This window comes from Microcaecilia unicolor, chromosome 2 (assembly GCF_901765095.1).
Source record: "Microcaecilia unicolor chromosome 2, aMicUni1.1, whole genome shotgun sequence".
In the NCBI taxonomy this organism is placed as follows: Eukaryota; Metazoa; Chordata; class Amphibia; order Gymnophiona; family Siphonopidae; genus Microcaecilia; species Microcaecilia unicolor.
The window spans coordinates 150,467,879-150,492,509 of NC_044032.1; the positions used below are offsets into that span (position 1 = coordinate 150,467,879).

General features: G+C 41.9%; 1 protein-coding gene across 1 annotated transcript in view; it reads left to right on the plus strand.

Moving 5' to 3' along the window:
• FAM81B (family with sequence similarity 81 member B) overlaps positions 1-24,631 on the plus strand; it is a 136,131-nt gene that overhangs the window by 54,121 nt on the left and 57,379 nt on the right. The window contains exon 3 of the mRNA XM_030192318.1: positions 15,345-15,588. Coding sequence (XP_030048178.1) covers positions 15,345-15,588 — 244 coding nt within the window. The remainder of the gene's footprint in view (positions 1-15,344; positions 15,589-24,631) is intronic.

The window sequence follows — 24,631 nt, forward strand, 5'->3', positions numbered from 1 at the left end:
GTGAGGTATTAATTGCTTACTCTTGACTACTAAGGTCTTTTTCCTCTATGAAAAGATATAAGAGGTCCAGATAATAGTGTTAAGTATAGCTTGGCTGTTTTCCTGGGCTTTTTTTTTTTTTTGAATTTTTGAGAGTTTCACATATATTAAAGCTACAGGTGTTCCTACTTATTGGACAGTTTATTAACTTCCAGCTCTGCCTCTGGACCACCCTGGCAGTACCTAAATAGTCCCATGTTGGTCAGACGTGAAATTCAGTGGATAAATGTCACTGAATATCACTGCCTGGGCCTAATGAGCACTAGTTATCTGGTAAGATTCCAAAACAATACAATACATTTTATGCTGCTTATCCTAGAAATAAGCAGTGGAGTTTCCTCAAGTCCATCTTAATAATGGCTTATGGACTTTCCTTTTCAGAAGCTATCTAAACTTTTATACACCCCGCTAAGCTAATTGCTTTTACTACATTGTCTGGTAACAAATTCCAGAGTTTAATTACATCCTGAGAGAAGAAATATTTTCTCCAATTTGTTTTAAATTTAGTACTTTGTAACTTCATTGCGTGTCTCCTGATTGATATTTTTGGAAAGAGTAAACAAGCAATTCACTCCTACCCATTCCACTCCACTCATTATTTTATAGACCTCTATCATATCTCCCCTCAGCCATCTTTTCTGTTAAACATGCTTTGCATACAGAAAATGTTTTATAAAATTACCCCCCCCCCCCCCCCATGGGGGCAATTCTATAGGTGCCTCCAATGAGGTGCCTGGAGGAAGCACGGTGGAAGTCTATCCTGTAATCCTGCTTTCTGTTATAACAAAATCTTGAGTGGTGTAGAACAAGTAGAAGTGAATTGATTTTTTTACTCTTTCAGACAGTACAAAAACTAGAGGACATTCAATGAAGTTACGTGTCTTTCTGACATTTCTTCCTGGATGTTTCACCACCGTCTGAAAGTAAATATGGCCAAGAATGTGCTTCTTATCTTTCCTCCTCAACCCACCTCTCCTCTTCCCCCATTCTCTATGTGGGTAACAATCTCATCCTCCTTGTCTGATCAGCTCGTAACCTTGGGGTCATCTTTGATTCCTCTCTCTCTCTCTCTTTCTCTGCACATATCCAACAGGCTGCTAAAACCTGTCATTTCTTTCTCTGTAACATCACCAAAATTTGTCCCTTCCTTTCTCAGCACACAACCAAAACCCTTATCCACAGTCTTATCACCTCTTGCTTAGACTACTGCAACTTGCTTCTCATAGGTCTCCCTCTAAGTCATCTCTCTCCCCTTCGATCTGTTCAAAACTCTGCTGCACCACTTATATTTCGCCAGTGCCACTAAGCTCATATTGGCCCTCTCCTCAAGTCACTTAATTGGCTCCCTATCCATTTCTGCATACAGTTATTGACTTACAAATGCATTCACTCTGCAGCTCCTCAGTCTCTCTTCACTCTTATCTCTCCCTATATCCTCCCCAGGAACTCAGTTCATTGGGTAAATCTCTCTTATCTGTACCCTTCTCCTCCACTGCCAACTCCAGACTCCGTTCCTTTTATCTTGCTCACCATATACCTAGAATAGACTTCCTAAATTAGTATGTCAAGCTCCAGCTCTGGCCGTCTTCAAATCTAGGCTAAAAGCCCACCTTTATGAGGCTGCTTTTAACTCCTAACTCCTATTCACTTGTCCAGTACCCATGTCTGTTTTATAATTCCAACCTTAAGTAATTCCCTCATCCTTATTTGTCCTTTTTTTCTGTCTTGATTAGATTTAAGTTCTGTTTAGCAGGGACTGTCTCTTATGTGTTCAGCATACAGCGCTGTGTACGTCTAGTAACGCTATAGAAATGATAATATTAGTAGCACTTTTAAAAGAGATAGGAGGAAATATTTTTTTATTCAAATAGTTATGCTCTGGAACTCGTTGTCGGAGGATGTGATAACTTTGGTTAGTGAATCTGGGTTTTAAAAAGGTTGGGCAAGTTCCTGGAGGAAAAGTCCATAGTCTGCTATTGAGACAGACATGAGGAACCCACTGCTTGCCCTGGGATTGGTAGCATTGAATGTAGCTACTATTCGGGTTTCTGCCAGGTACTTGTGATGTGTGGGTGGCCACTGTTGGAAATAGGATACTGGGCTAGATGGACCATTGGTCTGACCCAATATGTTTATGTTGTTATGTAAACTAGCATAACTGCTTATTCATACACCTAACATAGAGCTGCTGTAAGTATGCTTACCTAAAACTGCATATGACTTATACCCCCTTGCAAGTACATGCTATGTAGGTTAAGCAGCTATTTGGAAAGGGGATGGGATTTGATGTACCACCTTTCTGTGCTTACAATCATAGCAGCTTACATATTATATATAGGTATTTATTTTGAACCTGAGGCAATGGAGGATTAAGTGAGTTACCCAGAGTCACAAGCAGCTGCAATGGGAATCAAACCCAGGTCCCTGGGTTTTCAGGCCCTCAGGCCACTGCACTAACCATTAAGCTACTCCTCCACTCAGGTGCAATGCTAGCTTTCATGTAAGAAGGTGCACACCTATGCACATCAGTGGTAGCATTCTAAACATTTACTTGCATAATACAAACTTAGATGATAGAATTGCCCTGCATGTGCAGACAGCATGTACTTTTATGAGTGTTCAACCTCAGACAATTCTATAAACACCTATTTCTGCTCATAAAACACTGTTTTATGCAGGAAAACCTTATATAATTACCCCATTCTGTGCTTGTATTATGTTGTTATCAAGTTCCATAGAGAAAGTCATCTCTTCTAATTTGGTTGCTAGACACTATTTATTAAAATGTTACATGTAAAGGGAAATATCATTTACAAATGGTGCCATTTGATTGACATTTTAGAAAACTGGCTCATTTGATTTTGAGGCACGAAGCCAAGGCAATGCAGTTTTGAGAAATCTAGGGCAGTAATTACATATTAGAATGTAACATACAGACTGGAGAAGTGCACTTCCAGCATCTATTAATGTGCTTTAATGTGTATTGTGTTGACATTATAAGTAGCATACTGTTCCACAATGGAGTGAATTCTATATATGGTAATAAAAAAATCAACACTGAAAAAAGCGCTAGTCTTTAAGCCACACTTAAAGTTAGGTGTGGTTTATAGAATAGCACTTACACCGGGAATTACAGTTTGCAGCAGCTGAAACGTGGTGTAAATCTATGTGCCTAACCTCCCCCCCCCCCCCCCCCCGTTTAGTAAGCCGTGCTAGTGACTGCCGTGTGCTAATGCCGGCACAGTCATTCACTTTGAATGGGCTGTGTCGACATTGTCACGTAGCCTAGTAAACAGTAAATTAGGTGAGTTTCCCAATTATTCTATAACTATGCATGTTAATTTTAGGAACACCCTTGTTCCGCCCATGACCCTTCCATTTTCATGCCCCTTTTTTGAACTCGCATGTAAAATTTAGGCATGCATTTCACACCTAAATTTACATGCATCTATTCCAATTAAATCTAATTAGTGCCAATAATTCCTTATGCCAATTATCTGTTCTAATTAGCTCGTTCAATTAAATTGTTTGCACAAACTAGGCACACACCCAAATTTGCAAGTGCAATTTTTAGTGACTTGTCAGTGAAATCACAAGTATATTATAAATATCAATTACACCATCATGGGAACAAGTGTGGGAAACTTTTAGTCAAGTTGGTAGCTAAGAAACAACCGTCTAGGTCTATGCTTACCATTAAAATCAAGTTGGGTTGATCAGTACAATCTAACGAAAAAATCTGTGGTGTGTTTAGAGCAGTGGCGTACCAAGGGGAGGCAGTGGGGGCGGTCCTCCCCGGGTGTCAGTGGGTGGGGGGGGAGTGCTCCGTTGGCGCTGCAGACTGCAGTCAGCTCTCGTCTCCTGCCTCCATCCTGTGCCTTTAAGAAAAATCTGAAAAGCGGCATGGCAGGCAGCGCTTCGCGTCTGCCCTGCCTGCTTGTAAAAGAAAGCAGCAAATCTCCTCGTCGACGTCGCAACTCGCATCAGGTCTTCCCTCACAAGGTCCCGCCCTCCGCGAGGGCGGGACCTAGCGAGGGAAGACCTGATGCGAGTCGCGACGTTGATGAGGAGATTTGCTGCTTTCTTTTACAAGCAGGCAGGGCAGACGCGAAGCGCTGCCTGCCATGCCGCTTTTCAGATTTTTCTTTATAGGCGCAGGATGGAGGCAGGAGACGAGGGCTGTCGTCTCTCGATGAAGGTGGTAGGCGGGTCGGGTTGGGGGAGCTTAGATGGGAGAGGAGGACTGGGGAGGGGATTTTCAGATGGGAGAAGGGGACTGGGGTGGGGTGGAGGGTCTCAGATGGGAGAAGGGGGTGGGGGGTCTCAGGTGGGAGAAGAGGGGAGAAGGGGGTGGGGGTCTCAGATGGGAGAAGGGGACATGGGGAGGGGGGTCTCAGATGGGAGAAGGGGACTGGGGTGGGGAGGGGGATCTCAGATGGGAGAAGAGGGGAGAAGGGGACGGGTGGGGAGAAGGGGGATGGGGAAGGGGCCATGCGAGAAAATGGGAGCCATGCCTGGGGCTGGTGGGAAAATGGGTCTGGGGCTGAAAAGGGGTCCCTAATGCAAGTCATGTGGATGAAGGGGGCTGGAACTGGGGGCTGAAAAGGAGGGTAGGTGGGATAAGGGGGCTAGTACTGGAACTGGGGGCTGAAAAGGGGCATGGGCTGAAACTGGGGGGACTGGGGGCTGAAAAGGGGACAGGGAGAAGTGGCTGGGGCTGAAGCTCGGAACTGGTGAGAGAAAAGGGCTGGGGCTGAAACTGCGGACTGGTGGGATAGTGGGGCTAAAAGGGGGGGGCAAGTGGGAGATGTGGGCAGGGGCTAGAACTAGGGGCAGGTGGGATAAGAGGGCTGGAACTGGGGGCTGAAAAAAGGGGCAGAGAGAGAGAGGGGACAGATGATGGATGGATGGATGGATGAATGGATGGATGGATGGGGGAGAGGGAGGGCAGACCCTGGATGGATGGGGGGGAGAGGGGAGGGCAGACCCTGGATGGATGGGGGGTGAGGGAGGGCAGACCCTGGATGGATGGGGGGAGAGGGAGGGCAGACAGTGAATGAAAGGGGCAGGGAGAGAGGGCAGACACTGGATGGAGGGGGCAGCAGAGAGGGCAGACACTGGATGGCAGAGAAAGAAGGAAGACAGATGCTGGATGGAAGGAAGACAGTGAAAAGAAGATGAGGAAAGCAGAAACCAGAGACAACAAACTGTAAATAAAATATATATTTTATTTTTTTTGCTTTAGGATAAAGTAGTATTGTAGCTGTGTTAATAAATATTTATAATAGAACATGTAAATAAGGTAATCTTTTTATTGGACTAATTTTAATAAATTTTGACTAACTTTCGGAGAACAAAACCCCCTTCCTCAGGTCAGGATAGGACACTGTAACACACTATACTGTATTGACCTGAGGAAGAAGGTTTTAGCCTCTGACAGCTAAAAGTATTAGTCCAATAAAATGGTATTTTATTTTCTATATTTGTTTTATTTCTATTTGTTAATTTGTAAAGTGGTGATTGGTATTTGTTAGTTTTTTTTCAAATTTACATCTGCTGTCTTTATATTTTGCACAGTACTAGGGGACATTTTCTGTTTCTGTGGTGTTGCATTGTATGCAGAGTCTGGCATCTTGGGGGTTCAGTTTAATTTTTGTCTAAATAGAAAGTTTATGATTACTTGTTCTATAGTGGATTAGGGTGTATCTATGTTTGTGAAAAAGACATGACTTTCAGTTGGCATTGACTGTGCAGGATTGACGATCTGTACTATTCTGTCTGGTTTCGTTTTACAATAGGTGAATTGATGTTCTAGAGCTCACTGTAGTGTTTAAGATGCTTTCTTTTTCCTTGTGTGACTCGTAGAAATGACTGCTTATGGTATGGTAGAATTGCTCTATATGTCCTGAGTGTTTTGTATTCTCGGTATGCCTAGTACTGGATTTTGGAGGGGGGTGTTAAAAAATTACCGGCCCCGGGTGTCAACTACCCTAGGTACGCCACTGGTTTAGAGCTTTCTACCAGGCCTTGTACGCTCAACCATCCACTGATGTACTGCCAGGACAGCTTTATCTGGATGGGATTACCTTGCCTCAGTTGTCTCCACCAGACCAAGAATTTTTTAACTCTTCTATCCACTCAGATGAGGTTCAGTGGGCGATCAATGCTAGTGTTTTGGGAAAGGCCCCTGGTTCGGACGGATTAAGGGCGGAATTTTATAAAACATTGAATGATGCTATAGTAGCTCCTTTGTCTGCCCTGTTTAACTCGTGGGTAACGGAAGGAAGGATATTGGATTATGTAAATCTGGCGCAAATCATAGTATTGCCTAAACTGGGGCGAGACCTCACATTACCAGAATCATATATACCTATTTCGCTCATCAACCATGAGCAAATTGTTTAGGCCGTGTCTTGCCTTCACTTATACATGAGTCCCAAGTGGGATTTGTGCAGGGCCGCTCAGTCAGTAGAAATATTAGAAGAATTTTAACATCCCTGGAGGTGGTATCAGTGAGGGAGTTGCCAGCACTGCTTATTAGCTTTGACGCCACAAAGGCATTCGATCGGGTGGTTTGGGATTTTTTATTTGATACCCTTGCTGCATATGGCGTTGGAAGCTGGTTTTTGGCAGCGATTAGGGCATTATATACCAACCAAAGGGCGAGGGTTATGGTCAATGATCACTTATCTGATGATTTTGCGATTGCCCGGGGTACCCCTCAGGGTTCCCTTTCATCGCCTCTCTTGTTTGTCTTAACCCTGGATCTGCTTATATGAGATATTTACTCGAATCCGGACATACAAGGGATAGTACTCGGAACAGAGGAAATTAAAGTGGCAGCTTTTGCAGATGATCTTTTGGTAATCTTAACAAATCCCCAAGCCTCTCTCACTGCCCTATTGGAGAATTTTGCAGACTATGGAGATTTTGCAGGCTTGCATTTAAATCTTGACAAATCCGAAGCCTTGGCAAGTACCGTTGAGATTGAGCAGCATTGAACGGGGACCTTTCTGCTGAAATGGGCGTGCAATTCTTTTGTATATTTGGGGATTCTTCTCACAACTCGAGTGTCAGCCCTTTATGATCTTAACGTAAATAGGATGCTGCAAAATATGGAACTACAACTAGATAGGTGGCAGGCCTTACCACTGCCTCTTGCAGGTTGCATAAGTCTAATACGCATGGTCATACTGCCCCGCTGGCTGTACCTAATACAAACTTTGCCTATACGCTTGCTGAACAAAGATATCCAACGTTTCAACTGATTGGTTAGCAGATTTTGTTGGGCTAAGAAGAAGCCAAAGGTTCGCTATCAGTTCTTATTAGGCAATTGGGCACAGGGGGGGGATGGGCTTACCTAACCTACATTTGTATAATTTGGCCTGTCTTTTACATAGTGTCTGGGACTGGGTGTTTTCACAGAGCTGGTTTACTCCCCTGCAGTTTGAGTATGAGTTCTTTGCACTGTATAACTTCATTTCTTTGTTGCACATGGGCCGCTCATTAATACCTGCTGGGTTGCATACCTCGATACTTTTGAAACCCTTGCAGGAGGCTTGGCGCTTCTTGGTGAAGAGTCTTGGAAGGGACCCACATGTTATCGAGTTGCTCCCTCTGCGTGACACCCCCTCCTTCCCACCTGGTCTTGATAACAAAAGTTTTTCGACTTGGGACTGATTGGGACTCACTAGTCTGGAAAATGTTTTGGATTCTGAAGGGAGGCTTAAGTCCTTAGTTGTGCATTTTTTTGAATCTCTGGGACCCATATTTGTCATCATTGTCCTCTTGAGGAAGGAGCTTGGTGCTAAACAATCTATGTTTAGATGGGAAATTGTGGAATTGCTGAAATTTAGGAGGAATTTACTTATCATTCTTTATGATGGGAGAGGTATAGGGAGGGTGGGAAGGGAATATTTCATGGGGTTTCATTTATTTAGTGGTCTGGTGGGGTTATAAGAACTCAGGCCCCACGTGGAAAGATTGAGCAATAGGGAATGTAGGAATACAATAGAAGTTGGTTGGGGGGTGGGGGAAGGGATTCGCGGTTAGGTTATTGTCTGGCTTAAGTCACTATAGGATCTGGGAAGTGGATTGAAGTAGTGGGGTAACATTTTGCTTTCTTTCATAGTAGGGCAGGTGTGTCTCTATTTCACTTCATGTTATATCACCCTTGTAAGGTTGTTTTCAGGAATGGGGGGAGTTGGGGAGGTGGGAGGGATGAGACACGTAATGCTTAGTTGGTAGAATTTGATTAATGTATATCTCTCACTTCTTTTTACTCTGTTGTTTCAGGGGGAGTACAATGGGAGATGTGGGGGGGAGAGTGAAACTCGACATAGCATGGTGTCACAACTGTCAGGAATGGTGGGTCCTTGGACCAAAGCTGGAGCTTTGGCAGACAAATTACCTGGGCTGGCACAGGCAGGAATCAGAACAGACTGGACTAGGAGAAACTAACAGACTCAACAAGGCAGGACAGAGGTAACATTGAGCCTGCAAAGAGGTGGGAAAATGTGGGATACAAATGCAATAAATAAATAAATAAATAAATAAACACAATGGACAACACAAGAGCCGGATCCAGACGAGGCAAGGAAAAGAAGGCAAGGGCCGGAGCTGGAACCCAGACAGGACAAGGCAAGACTCGGAACTGGATTAAAACTGGGACTGGGACCCAGAAATGCAAGACAAGGCAAAGCACGGAAGTAGATTAAAATTGGGTCCAGAAAAGGGCAAGACAAGGACAAGGCAAGGACTGGATCCGGACAGGACTAGACTGAAAGAGACAAGACAAAGCACAACTAGACAGGCAAGACAGGGTAGGAGCTAGGCAACAAGAATAACAGAAGCAAGACAATAAACAAGGCAGGAACAGGATTCAGGATTCTCGAACAGGCTTGGCTGGAACAGGACTCAGGATTCTCAAACAGGATTCAGGATTCTCAAACAGGATTCAGGATTCTCGAACAGGCTTAGCTGGAACAAGATTCAGGATTCTCAAACAGGATTCAGGATTCTCAAACAGGCTTGGCTGGAACCGGATTCTGGAACGGGCTTGGCTTGGCTTGACTGGAACCGGATTCTGGAATGGGCTTGACTTGACTGGAACCGGATTCTGGAATGGGTTTGGCTTGGCTAGAACAGGATACTGAAAGGGACTTGGCTTGGCAGGGAACTGGGACAGAACTAGCTCAAACCACAAAAAAAGGCGGAAGAAAAACCAAAAACGAACCAGACAGCAAGGGAGTAAAATTGCCAGAAAAGTTTAATGGGTCCCATTAAACTTTTCTGGCGATTTTACTCCCTTGCTGTCTGGTTCGTTTTTGGTTTTTCTTCCGCCTTTTTTTGTGGTTTGTTCCGTTTTTACGGGAGATTTGGACTTCCTTTTTTGTGTTTGACAGAACTAACTCAAACATAGAGCAGGAGCAGAACCTGGCTCAAACACACAACAGGAACAGAGCAGAAACCGAGCTTAAGAGCCAGGAAGCAAACATAGCAGGCAAAGGACTAAGTAGACTAAGGGAAGACAAACAAAGAAGCAATGTGCTTACTAGCATCCACAGGTCATCCACAGCTGGAAGGAAAAGGCCAGGCAGATTGAGAGGCAGCAGACACACCTGCATAGCAATGAGATAATTAGGGACAATGCTGGCTTCTACAGACTCTCAGAATTAACAGACAAGAACTACACACAAAGGAAGCTACTACACAAAGAACAGGGAAAACAGAAAACAGGAACAGAGCTTGGCTAAACAGAGATTGGCTTAAACACAGAGCTTAACTATAGCAAGAGTCAAAAGCAGGGCTAGACTAAAAGCAGAAGCCAAGGGAAGTCAAACAGATACAGACACCAAGGGCAGGGTGTGGCTCTAGAGCCAGGCCTTCAGGATCAAGGTTTGTGATGGAAAATATTAAGAATTGCTTTTCAGTCTTACTTTGATCGATAATACATTTTAAACTCTTCTGTATTTTACTTGCCTGGTATATCTCAAAGAACAGGCTGGAAGGAATGAGATAAGGCACCTCTCAAGAACAATGTGTGTCCCTGAAGCCAGCTTGTGCAGAAGGGGGGCGGGTACTCTTGAGGTTCAGTAAATAAGTCACCTGGCCAGTGGTTTGTTTTCTTGAACCGAGAGAGTGTGACGGCATCCCCATGAACATTTCTGGATAAGTTTTAGCTTAAAAATGGGGCTTTTTGCAGCAGAGCCTTGGGGCTCATTCTGTAGATGGGCGCATCGTGCAGAAAAGACTTGTTCCTGGTCTGGACGCTTCAGGCTTTCGCTGCAATGGGCCCCCCCCCCCCAGCTGATGAGATAAGGGCCTGAATGATGTAATTCCTGACCAGTGATGATGATGTGTCTATATATATAAATATCTTTCTTATTTTACTTTTCTATAGCCTTCCTTTAGTAATGTACTCGATACGTTTCCTTCCAACCCTTCAGCAATATCTCTCACAAATGCATTAAACAGAATCGGCCCCAGCACCGACCCCTGAGGAACTCCACTACTCACCTTCCTTTCCTCCGAATGGATTCCATTTACCACCTATGCATGCAACTTTATTGAATAATGAGCTAATTAGCACAGATTGGCTTAACAAGAAATTATTGGCACTAATTAGATTTAATTGGAATAGATGCATATAAATTTAGGAGCAGGATGTTTGCTTAAATTTTAAATGCAAATTCAAAAATGGGGTATGGAAATGGGAGGGTCATGGGCGAAACAAGGGTGTTCCAAAAATTAACATGCATAGTTATAGAATAAGGGGGAAACATTCCTAATTTACTCCCCATGCGACAATGCTGACACAGCCCATTCAAAGTGAAGGGGATGTGTCAGCATTAGCGCACGGAAGCCGCAAGGCAGCTTAGTAAACAGGGAAGGGGTTAGGTACATAGATTTGCACCATGTTTCAGTTGGTGCAAACTGTGATTCCTGGGTGTAAGCACTATTCTATAAACCTAACTTTAAGTGCGGCTTATAGACTAGCGCTGTTTTCAGCATTGATTTTTTTTATTACCATATATAGAATTCACTCCATTGTGGAACAGTATGCTACTTATAATGTCAACACAATACACATTAAAGCACATTAATAGATGCTGGAAGTGCACTTCTCCAGTCTGTATGTTACATTCTAATATGTAATTACTGCCCTAGATTTCTCAAAACTGCATTGCCTTGGCTTCGTGCCTCAAAATCAAATGAGCCAGTTTTCTAAAATGTCAATCAAATGGCACTATTTGTAAATGATATTTCCCTTTACATGTAACATTTTAATAAATAGTGTCTAGCAACCAAATTAGAAGAGATGACTTTCTCTATGGAACTTGATAACAACATAATACAAGCACAGAATGGGGTAATTATATAAGGTTTTCCTGCATAAAACAGTGTTTTATGAGCAGAAATAGGTGTTTATAGAATTGTCTGAGGTTGAACACTCATAAAAGTACATGCTGTCTGCACATGCAGGGCAATTCTATCATCTAAGTTTGTATTATGCAAGTAAATGTTTAGAATGCTACCACTGATGTGCATAGGTGTGCACCTTCTTACATGAAAGCTAGCATGGTACCTGAGTGGAGGAGTAGCTTAATGGTTAGTGCAGTGGCCTGAGGGCCTGAAAACCCAGGGACCTCTAGAAAGAAAAAAATTATAAGAAAAAGAAAAAAATGCCTGTTTTCTTTCCTGTGAGGAGAAAAAAGGTTAAGATGCACATGCGTGAATAACTTCCACCAAGACTGTAGGGGGCAGTGTCTTGGGGGGGGGGGGGGTTATTTCACTTCCCATCATTTGACCCCTATCCAAGATGGTGACTAGTAGTGGAAACAGGAAGTGGCATGATGCATTCAGTAGTGGCTGCCATATTGATAAATGGGTGTGGCTGGGACATCACTTCCTGTGATAGCACCAAAAGGAGGTAGGGTTTGGGGTGAGGCTATAAAAGAAGGGATGGTGTTTAGAGTGCGGCTATACAAATAAAGTGGTGCAGTTTGCTGGGTTATATTTATGTGGCAGAGCTTGAGCGGGGGTCAAGAAGTCATGTCAAGCCACATCATCCAAGGGGCGGGAGGAGTGGGTGTGGCTTGGGTGGTGATATCTTCAAAATGGTGGGGAGTGGGTGTGGCTTGGGCATGTCCTCGCTTCTGAAAACCCGGAAGTGGGCATGTCACCTGTCAATATCAATTAATTTTGACAAAAGCCCATGAGTTACACTACTATTATGTTACTGCTGAAATTGCCTATTGCATATGTCCAGATTATTCTTATTGTATACCACTGTGGGTGAATTTCTTCAACAAGATAATAAATATTGTATTGTATTTTAATTTCTTTTATACTGCCTGCAAGTTAAAAATCTATTGAAGCAGTGTACGTTTAGGTATAGTACATATCTTAAACAAATCCTAATAAAGAAAGAAAGAAAGAAAACAGTAGTAATACTGAAACTTGAACAGTATAGTGTATGGTGTGGGATCCATGTCTGAGTCAGAACTTTTGGCACTGTGGCTTTAAGAGGGTATAAGCAGCCTTAAACAGCAGCAGGAATTACAAGGGCCATGTGAGCCCTGCACAATACATACAATACCTAAAAAGCTATGCAATCATTTAAGATATGTTCTTTAAATACAAATGGACTCATTTGGGTTTCCCATTACCCTAATTTATCATACAAAAATTGTTGCAAATCCATGACAGCAGAGAGCAGAACACATATGGCTATGGATGGAAATACAGATGAATAACCAAATGCCCATACATTTATTTATTTACAAAAATCTTTTAGCCTGAACTGTTTTCAGTTCTAGATTGTATACAAATAACATACATAATCCAAAATGTAAAAAAAAACAACAACCATAAAGCAATATCAAAATAACTTATCACTGTATATACCAATGATTTTTTTTAAATATATATATATAATGAAATGTATCTAAAATCCATCCATGGAATGATCAAGATCCATACCCAACATACATAGAAACATAGAAAAATGTAGGCAGATAAAGATCATATGGCCTTTCTAATCTGCCTAAACATGCCATCTATTCTTCCTATCACTTGCTTAGAGAGCCTATGTAGTTGTCTCAAGCTCTCTTGAATTCAGATACTGTTTTCGTCTCCACCTCTTCCACAGGCTGGCCAGGCCATTCCACAAATTCACCACCCTTTTTTGTGAAGAAGTATTTTCTCAGGTTACTTCTAAGTCTATAGCCTTTCACCTTCATCCTATGCCCCCTCATTCCAGAGCTTCCTTTCAATTGAAAGAGACTTGCCTCCCGTGCATTTATGCCACATAAGTATTTAAATGTCTCTATCATATCTCCCCTTTTCTGCCTTTCTTCCAAAATATACATATTGAGATCTTTAAGTTTGTCCCCATATGTTTTATGACAAAAGGAAAGGGAACTGGGACTTTGATATACTGCCTTTCTGATGTTTTTGCAACTACATTCAAAGTGGTTTACATATGTTCAGGTAATTATTTTTGTACCAGGGGCAATGGAGGGTTAAGTGACTTGCCCAGAGTCACAAGGAGCTGTAGTGGGAATCAAACTCAGTTCCCCAGGATCAAAGTCCACTGCACTAACCACTAGGCTACTCCTCCACTAGCAACAGTCCACATATAAGCCTGCCCTTGCAGATCAGCAATGCGGCCGCGCAGGCTTCTGTTTCTGTGAGTCTGATGTCCTGCACGTACCTTGATCTTCTCTCTACCTGCCTCAGTCTCTGCTGGCTCCCGGACCAGGACCTGTGCTTTCTCTCTCCATGGCTGCTTGAACCTGGGAGCTCAACTGCTGGGGAATGGTGGTCACGGTAGGTGAAGACCTCGGGACTTGTGGATCTTCCTTTTCATACATGGGGAGGACTCAGGGGTGCACGACTTTTTCACACTCAAAGCATGACAATGACTCAACTCGGCACCACGTTTCGGCACCAAACATGCCTGCCTCAGGAGTATCTTGAAAGTATTGTGTTGTAAAAATAACAGTCATAGATGAATCAGTTTTCAATTGTAAACATAAACAGTCAAGAAAACAGTCTGTTATTTTTACGTGTTTACAACCAAAGATTGATTCATCTGTGACTTGTTTTTACAACACAATACTTTCAAGAGACTCCTGAGGCATGCTCGTTTGGTGCCGAAACGTGGTGCCATGTCGAGTCATCATTAAGAGTCATCAATAAAAAATGTAATTTCATATTGGGTGATCCTTGGCCTGTATTTGAAGTGCCTGGATCCGTCTCCCCCTCCTGTTTCCTACAGCAAAAAAGAGGTTCAACATCTGGGGCTTCTATGTGTAAGTGTTGACACCTACACACGTGAACACTGCCACTTAAGTGCTGGATTTACAAAACTGCACATCCAAGTGGAGCCAATTAAGAAACCAAGCTCTAAAGCTTGGTTTTTCACATGGCTTTGAACACCAGCAATGTAAACACAATTCTCTCAATCACATCTCCAAACCCCAAGTCCAAGAATCAGTTAGTTGGCAGTTATCCTTGACTCGGAGCAGATGTAAATTCCGATATTGAAATTTTTGTAAACTATATTAGGTGTGTATTTCCATTGCAAAACAGAGAATGCATGTTTAATTCTAAAGTCAACCCAAATCATGCACAGAACATGCCCCCCTTCAAATCTGTGCATGTTATAGGCAAACACATGTAAGTAGCAGCTCTTCTAAAATAGCTACTTTTGACACGCATGTCCATTTATATGGGTAAATCAGATTTTGACATGTGTAAATGGTGCTTAAACCATCTTAAATCACCTAGGCTTTGAGAGCAAAGACTTCTTCCTACATTCAGGATGGGGGTTGGTGGGGCTAACTCATGAAAGTTAGTAAAGAAATATATTAGGTTTCCACATTTTGAAGAAATGGAAAACTAGGTTGAGATATATGGGGCAGATGGAAAAACAATAATGATAGGAGTGTAGAAGGAGGGAAAGAATGGATCAGATTAGATAGATACCTGGGGATGAGGAAGGGAAAAGGGAAGGTACTAGGAAAAGGGTAAGAGGACTATTCATTTCTAGGAGATTGGATTGTAAAGTTATTAAGAGGCACTATCAAATTGTTTAGAGATACTTGAGACATTAGGTGAATTTTATGTTTCTGAAATGTTTATATAACTTTAAAGAATAAAAGGAACTGCGTTAAGTAGGTCCAATAAAAGGTATCACCTTATGTTTTGTTGTTTTTATTTATTAACCTTTATTTCTAGCTGCAACAGGACTGTAGAGATACAGAAGTAACCTATAAATTACTTTTTTGTCTGGACAGGGGAGAATCATTTTTGCCTGCTCTTCCAGAAAGAAACATATATTTTTTGGCAGAAAGGCTATCAAGCCAAGAGAAGACCACATCCACTCTTCTAGATCAAGCTTTCCGGATCAAAGATGACTTTATCTCTAATCTGAGAGCAAACCAGGGACATTACCAAGGGGAGACGGTGGCTCGGCAACTGCTGGAAAACCATGTACAGATCATCACAAACATAGTGAAGCAGCTCAGCAAAAATATACAGGTAAAAAAAAAAAGTTTTGCGTTGGAGGTGTGACGCACCAGTGAAGTGGGTGCTGCTTTTTGTTGTGCCAACAAAGGAGCACGACTAAGAAGCTGGTTGCTCCTTAGGGCACTCCTTTGGGTCAACTTTTGGTGGACTGTGGGTGAACTTTGTGTTTGTTGTCTTGAGAGTGTAATTTTTGTATATGGCAGCGATTGAAGTAGTGATGGGAAGGGGGTGATATTGGACTTTGGTGTTGGTTACAGGTTGTAGATGGGAACTACCAGGAGTGACTGAGTATTTGCTAAATGTATGGCTATTGAAAAAAGATGACATGCGTTCCTGTAGTTTGAGTGGGCTATATTAACGCTAGGTCTGTCAGGAATAAATTACATGTAGTAAATAATTTGTTAAGTGTGGATGGTTACAATGTATTTTGTGTATCTGAATCGTGGTTGCAAAAGTAGGATCAAGTTTCTGTTAGACAATGTTGTCCTGCTGGGTATAAATGGGAATTGGCATGTCATTTTAGGAAGAGGGGTGGTGGGGTTGTGGTTTTTTTCAGGGAAGTTTTGCAGTTTGTCTTGGTGGGATTAGAGGTAAATGAGTTCGGTGAATGTGTTGTGATTCAAAATAGATATATGGTGTTATGTGTGGTGTATATACCTCCTGGCATGTGTGGAATGGATGGGTTTTGATTTTTAGAATTTTTAATGGGGTTGTCTGTAGATTTTAAATGTGTGTGTCTGTTATGTGATTTAATGTGCCTTTTTGTTGTGATGATGCTGCCTTTCTAGGGAGGGATCATGTTCTCTTTCATTGTTTGTCAGCCTTTCATGTAGCAGAAAGAGTTAATAAAGCCCATACATCGAGCAGGTCATCTGTTGGATTTGACTCTTTTAGCCCCAGTGTCTATGGCTAATTGGTGTGGTACTGTTGAGGTTAGGCAAGTTTGCTGGTCAGTTCATTTTTTATTGACATTTTGTTTGAATTATGTAGAGGTGGTAGGACAGGGGAGGAGTACGGATCAGAAGATTTTTGTTTGCCCTCATTTCAATGTTGCAGATTTGGCCAAAGAGTGGTTGCTGCAGTTAGTTTTTAATGATTTATTTATTTATTTGTTGCATTTCTATCCCACATTTTCCCACCTATTTGCAGGCTTAATGTGGCTTATATCTTGCCGGTCCAGGCGATCGCCTAGACCGGTATGGAAACAGATACAATTTGATGTTAGGGTCGGGTAAAACTAATATGTTCAGGTGCCTAGGGATCAAGGATAGGAGGTAATATGTAGTGTCCAGTGCAGCTTGTGGTTTGCTGTGTTGCAGATTGGAGGCATCTAGGTTAGATTGGTGGGGAATGCCTTCCTGAATAGGTAGGTCTTTAATGATCTCCTGACGTCTAAATGGTCGCAAATTGATTTCACAGTCTTTGGGAGTATATTCCATAATTGTGTGCTTATGTAGGAGAAGTTTGATACATAGGTTAGTTTGTATTTGAGACCTTTGCAGCTCGGGTAGTGGAGATTTAAGTAGGTGCGTGATGCTCTAGTTCTCTTTCTGTCTGGAATGTCAATCAGGTCGACCATGTATCCTGAGGTTTCAACATAGATAATCTTGTGGACCAAGGTGCAGATTTTGAAGGTGATACGTTCTTTGATAGGGAGCCAGTGCAGATTTTCTCGGAGGGGTTTGGCAGATTCAATACGTGATTTACCGAAGATCAACCTGGCTGCCGTGTTTTGGGCTGTCTGGAGTTTCTTTATGAGTTGTTCTTTGCATCCTGCATTTATTCCGTTGCAGTAATCTGCGTGGCTCATTACCATTGATTGTATTAGGTTGTGGAAAACTTCTCTCGGGAAGAAAGGTTTTATACATGTAAGCTTCCACATTGAATGAAACATTTATCTACATTAGATGAGGATGTTGATGTATGGAATACTACCTTAACTTGAGCAATGGAGGTGGTGGTCCCAGTGAGGGAGCTGAAATTGAAACAAGGCTATAAAACTTGTCTTTGGAGATCAGATACTGTGGTGCAGGTGAGTCGTGAGTTTAGACAGGCTGAGATATCATGGAGAAAATCAAGGAATAGTGATGATTTGGAGAGTTATAAGATAACGGCTGCAAGAATATGTTGCTTTTCATGAGGCGGAGAGAAATGCATATTTTAATCAGAAGATTGAGGGGACGTTGAATAGGCCTAAGGAGTTGTATGAAACAGTTCGGTTTCTGTTTGATGGTCATCAGAATTTGAGTATGGATGTTGGGTCATTTGCAGATGAATATGTAGCTTTCTTGATGGATAAGTTAAGATCTCAGGATATGCCTTTGTTACGGGTATTGCTGTTGGATATGCTGGAGAAGCTGGTGTGGCTGGTTGGTCTATATTCGATGACCTTGATGTAGATGAGGTGTGTGCAGTTATTGCCAAGGTTACTCCTACAAGGTCTCTTTTGGATCCATGCTCTCGTCCTCGGGTGTGATTTGGCAGTTAGCAAGTGCGGTGGCACCAGTTGTATCATCTATTGTTAATAAGTCATTGACTGAAGGTGTTTGCCCAGATAGTTGTAAGCAAGCAATGGTTAAACCTCTGTTTCTGTTACGAGTAATTTTAGGCCCATTTTGGCTGTGCCTTTTTTGGGGAAAATATTTGAAAAAGTTGTGTTAAGACAGCTAGAAGTTTTTGTTGACAGGACTTGTTGTTTAGATATGTGTCAATTTGGTTTTTGCTGAGCTCATGGGGTCGAGTAGCTTCTGTTAGCCACTGTGGATGAGATAAGGAAGGGCTTTGATCAGAATGTGTTTTTGTTTGGTGTCCCTTGATATATCAGGGGCTTTCGATTCTGTTAATAGTCAGTTGTTATCTAAATTGAGTGGCTTGGGAATGAAAAAGTGAGTGTATGACTGGTTTGTCTCCTATTTGGAAGGATGGTCTTTGTATGTGTGGAGTGGGGACAAGGTATCTCAGGAGATTTTGCTGGATAAAGGAGTTCTCCAAGGGTCTGCTTTGGTTGGCCCTGTTATTTAATGTGTATATAGCCTCCTTAGGTACAGTTTTCCAGGATTTAAGAGTTAGCTATCCCAGGTCACAAATACCTGGGATTTTGCCAGGTATTTGTGACCTGGATTGGCCACTGTTGGAAACAGGATGCTAGGCTTGATGGACCTTTGGTCTTTCCCAGTATGCCAATACTTATGTACTATGCAGACGATATACAGTTTTTTCCCCATTACTTCTTGGGGTGTTGGTCTTGCAGTTTTATATAGATGAGATTAATGGATGGATGTGTGAGCATGATTTGCTATTGAATATTGGAAAGTCTGACATGATGACTGTGGGTAGCTCTATGGAGGAATTCTGGCTGCAATTTCTGAATTTGAATGTAACAAGAATACCAGTTCAGAAAGTTGTAAAACTGTTAGATTTTCCTTGGATTCAGGGCCGACTATGAAAAATCAAGTGGTGAATTTGATTGTCATGTTTTACTCAGCTTCGCTTTTATATAGACTGAAACCTATGTTGCCCCTATATGATTTTTGTGGAGTGATTTGGGCTATGGGTTTGTCATGTTTGAATTACTACAACACTCTTTTTATCATGGCATGTGTAAGTCCAGGATTTGAGCGCTGCAGTTGATACAAAACTACTGCAATCTTGAAAAACTACACTGATTGCCTGTTCAATTTTGGGTCCAGTTTAAAGTTCTATGCTTTGTCCATCAGGCAATATACTTGACTGCTCCACAGACTGTTTTCATGAGTATCATCCTAGTAGGAGCTTAAAATCAGAAATGGCGATGTGTCTCTCTCTTGATTAGTTGCTCATGACAGATATCATGACACCAAACTTGCAGCCTTTTCTATAGCAGGGGTTCAGTATGGAATTCTTTAAAGGGTCAGTTGCATTTATGTGCAGAGGCTTTGCAGTTTAAGTGACTTTTAAAGACCTCTTTGATTGCTGAAGCTTTTCTGTTAGTAAGACTGATAATTTTGTGCAGTTTTTTTGCAACAGTATGTCGTAATGTCAACAGATCTAGTACTTTCTGTGTATGTATTTTAATGATTGTTTGTGTTGTTAGTAATTGCTTTTGCTTTGTTTTATTGTACACTGCTTTGTTTGAAGTAGTATAGAAATGTGGAAAATAAATAAGCAACACAGCCATTTCCCAATTCTGAATGCCATTGGAATTCACATGCTCTTAGTACAGTGCAGTGGAAATAAAATAAAAGTTTTGGTATGTGTTAGAATGCCATTTGTGAAAACTTTGTGCCGTGTTCTAACACTTACTGCATCAAGGACTCTGTTGGTATTTTTAACCCTGGGGTTTGCATCAATAATCAAAGTAAAGGTCTGCAAAGGTATTTGCTTTGATTATCACTCCTAGAAAACTACTAGGAATGGACTGTCATTTGCAACAAACTGCCATTTGCTGATAATAGTGTGGACTTATCTTAAAGAATGCACACTGTGTATAGAAGGAACATTTTTCTGAAAGAGTGCACATTATCCCCCCTATTTCTATAAAAGTCAGCAAAATTTGCACCTGCAGTTTAATTAAATGAGCTAATTAGCACCAATAATTGGCTTTTTAACAAGCAATTATTGACACTAATTAGATTTAATTGGAATTTACGCCTGTAAATTTAGGTGCGGGTAAAGAAGGGCATGGAAATGGAAGGATCATGTGTGGATTGCGGGCATTCCTATCATTTACGTGCATTGGTATAGAATATGGGGGGGGGGGGAGATATGTGCCTAATTTAAGTGCGTTCATTTGCACCACATTTCAGTTGGTGCAAATGCTTCACGCCTAAAGTTAGGCACGATTCCCGAGTATAAGCGCTATTGAATAAACCATACCTAACTTTAAGCACAGCTTATAGACTAGTGCTTTTATGGAGCTGATTTTTTTCAGCGCCATATATAGAATTCACCCCTTTGTGCACATCATCCTGCCACCTAATTTTAAGTGATCTATACAGAATTACCCCCTATAAGGGCAATTCTGTAACTGAGCATATGCAGTTATGCACGTCTTGCATGCATAAGTGGTACCATAATTGGCATTTGTGTGCATAAGTTCATTAAGCACTATGCTGTAAGAGAGCATATAGGTGCTATAGCACATACTTGCAAGGGGGTGTATACATGGGTGGAGCATAGACAGTGAAACCAAACAGAAGACGAGAAAAGTCTTCCACAGAAAAACACAAAGAGCAGTACAGGAGTGGAAGGTGCCACCTACAGTCTCCATTGGATCTAGAAGACTTTTATTGTCCAATAATTACAAAGAACAGCCCAGAGAGGATTCAAAGCACAAAACAAAGTCCAAAAAACAGAAAAGGCATCAAAAGTGTTCAAAATTGGGACAAATCCTTTAATTCTATGACATAGATCAGTCTAGTACTGTAATACATCAATCTTGTACATCATTGACCCTACATGAGAAAACCAGCTACAGAGCTGGATACACAACAAATTGGACTTTGTCCTGTCACAGCTTACATATAATGTGATGTCTACTCCAAAATTGTAAAGAACATGCTGACAAACCCAATACAGGCCATGTTTCCGCACTCCAGCCTTCGTCGGGGGTCTTGTAAGTCAGCTAAAAAATGTTGTAGTAAAATCAGGACATAGTACAGCAAAACTTAAACTCTAAAGAGATCGCGTTCATGCTGGTTAGGTTAAGTTACCACTGTTAAGTTTTGCTGTACTGCGTCCTGATTTTATTACAAGAAAATTTAGCTGATTTACAAGACCTCCAAGAAGGCTGGAGTGCTGAAACACAGCCCATGTCGGGTTTGTCAGCGTGTTCTTTGTAATTGTTGGAGCATAGATAGGACATAGGTGTGTCTCAACATACACATGCATCTTATAGAATACTATATGTTGTATGCACTGCATGGCACAGTTAGGTATGTCAGCTTACAAGAGCTATAGACCTTGTATAAGTGGACATGCACTTGATTCACCTAAATGTAGGTGCATCAATGCCAGCTTATGGTAGTATTCTATAATGGAATCTTAGTGCCACAATGTTGTTATAGAATTGGCCCTCAGTGTGTGACATCAAGGTGTCAAGTTATAGAATCGCCCCTTGTGTGCAAAGAGGGTGCACTCTTTCCTGATAGTGCACAGATGTGGCACATGCATGATGGTTCACCCACGCGCGCGCTATCAGGAAAAGAATGCACACTCTCTCACATAGCACACACTCCTTTGCAAAGAGTGCTGCTCACTCTTAGTTCAAGTCATTTTTATTGATTTTAAACAACGAAAAAAAAACTTAAGAAATGGAACAGGATTACAATACATCAGAATATATGGCCCTATTTACTAAGCCGCGCTCTAGGCGCACTATCGTTCATGCGCTAATTATAAAGATGCCCATTATATTCCTATGGGTGTCTCTAGCATTAGAGTGTGCTAAAATGTTTGCACGCCTACAGTGTGGTTTAGTAAACAGGGCCCATAATGATTACAAGCAATGAATACATACGCTTGATGACATTTATTCCATTAAAAAATAGTGGAAAAAAATGACATGAAAATTTTGTGGTTGCCCATTCCTAAAAATTATATGCAGATGTTGCACCTACTTTTTCTGAGTGTCACTTTTCCGTTGGAAAATACATGTGTAGCTTTGATTATTCCAAAGCTCTGTGCACATCTCCAAACTGATCTGCCCCTGATCCTGTCGCCTTGCTCCACAGGAATAAATATTTGCATTGTCAAAAAAGGTGCATGCTTTTAGCTGCAGGCAGACTGGGTAATAATCAAAGCCCCAACATGCATAGGTAAAATGCTAGATTAGTGCTCTCCAAATTACTAGCTTCCTGCACTTTTTACTATACCCCATGCTGACATATACATCTTGCTTTCACTTTTCATCTGCTTTCTAAATAGAGAGACTGTCATATTGTATTTTCTCGTTGCTACTCGAGGATAGCGATTACTTGGAAGCACATAGTTTTCCTGTTAAAGGTTTAGGTCAGAGATGAAATAATGATAATTCAGAGACTATAGAATAAAGTGTTTATTCCACCCCCTCCCCTTTTATACCAAGCAGACCTATAGACACACATATCCCCCTGAAAATCAGCCCACACTTTTTCAATCCCAGTGTCTTTCAAGGAGATGAGCTATCACAGGAACAGATTGCACAGGAATAATTCCCCACAACTTTGCAACTCAAACTGGTAAACACCTTCAATGGGATTTGCTTGCTGCTGAAACTTTCATAATCATCTGAAGATTAATTACTGCAGTAGAACAGTAAGGTCAGAGGATGAGTCTCCCAACAACAAACACTCAAGAAACTGATGGATTCTCAAAAGTGTAGTTTATTGGAGAATGACTAAGACCCGACAAGGAATCCTTAGCTGTGAAGCATACTTATGACCCCCTTGAGGCAGGCTTTCCTAAGCAGAAGAAAATCCAAACTGATCTGAGTTGATTTGTAAGGCAGTAGTTAAATAGGTTGCATTCTACGGGAAGCAGAGAGTTGTTTGTTTTCCATTTTTGTGGAGAGCAGTTGAACTCTGATACAAGAGCTCAATAGGGAACTTTTGAGCTCTGTCAGCACCCACTTGGTCCCATAGAAGAATTAAATAAATTTCAGTGTGTAGCTGTGTACCTATGTTCATGAACAGAGGATCCTTTTTTTCCCCTCATAAAAGGCTTCATTTTGTGCACAGCTCCACCCACTTGGAAGAGAGAAATTCCACAGAGCTTACAATTCTAGGAACTTATTCAGCAAAAATGATCCAAGGTGGAGATTCCATATGATGATCTGCATGAACCTCCCCAAACTTATTTCGCTCATTGTCCTTCCCCTCACCCCCCTCCTCAGTGCAGCATTTCCCCACAAACTCCTTATTTCCCTCCGTTGTGCTGCTGATATTGTGCTTGCCTCTGCTGTACTTCTGAGCCCACCAACTCACAGCAGTATTCAAAGCATCATTATGCACAGACAGGCTGATGCTCAAAACTGCTGCTGTAAGCCAACAACGCTGAAACCTAGCTTGCCAATGCTCAAAGGAAATGATATTCAAATTATATGCGCATTGTAAAAAGGAAAGCAAGGAGGGGGGACATGCTTGGCACATGCACAGAAGAGTTTTGCAGTAAGCTCAGCTCTTGTGCGCATGCACCTGGCAAACCCGAACATGAAGCACACATTGGCGTTATTTTCTGCACCTTTAAATATAAGCGTTTCGATTTTTTAAAATTTGGAGAGCTTATATTTAAACACAGGAAACAGGTGCCAATGTGTGCTTTCACTTTTGGGTTTGCTGTGACTCGCACACATTCGTTTCTCACTACCAACACTTAGGGACTTGCACGGACTTGCTTCTGCTTCCAAATTATTTAAAAACTGGCAGATTTTAAAGAAAGAATCATGAGAAATCCTCTCTTCAATCACCCTAATGCCTGTTCTGAGCTGGCAGGGGGTTTTTCAGCTATAACATGGCTTTGTATTGTGGGCTGTTCTCTGAGCATTGGGAGGGTATAGGAAATGACCTCCGTTAACATCTGTTTGACTGCATTAGCATGCTATTTGCACTATTTTTTGGTGTGCTCATTGTCTCCCATGCTAGAGACTGAGCATTCTGTGCACACAAATGGAGGCGCTAGTCCATCACTAACAGCATTTGGTTCTGAGCATCTGGGCAAGACAACCTTTCAGCCCATGTGCTTGCAACTTGCAAGGGTCCTGCTGGTCCCGTCCCCTCTGATGTATACGTTCCACTGTTTGGGGTAGGACCGGCAGGGCCTTCACAAGCACATGGGCTCTAAGGCTTTTCTGTACATATTGGTGATCTGCTTGCTGCTGTGGGCTGGCAGGCCTAGAAAAGAGGCAGGCACTGGCAAATTCAATGCAAAGAAGTGCAAAGTGATGCACTTAGGAAGTAGAAATCCACAGGAGACATATGTGTTAGGTGGTGAGAGTCTAATACGCACAAACAGGGAGAGGGATCTTGGGGTGATAGTATTTGAAGATCTAAAGGTGATGAAACAGTGTGACAAGGTGGTTGCTATAGCCAGAAGAATGCTA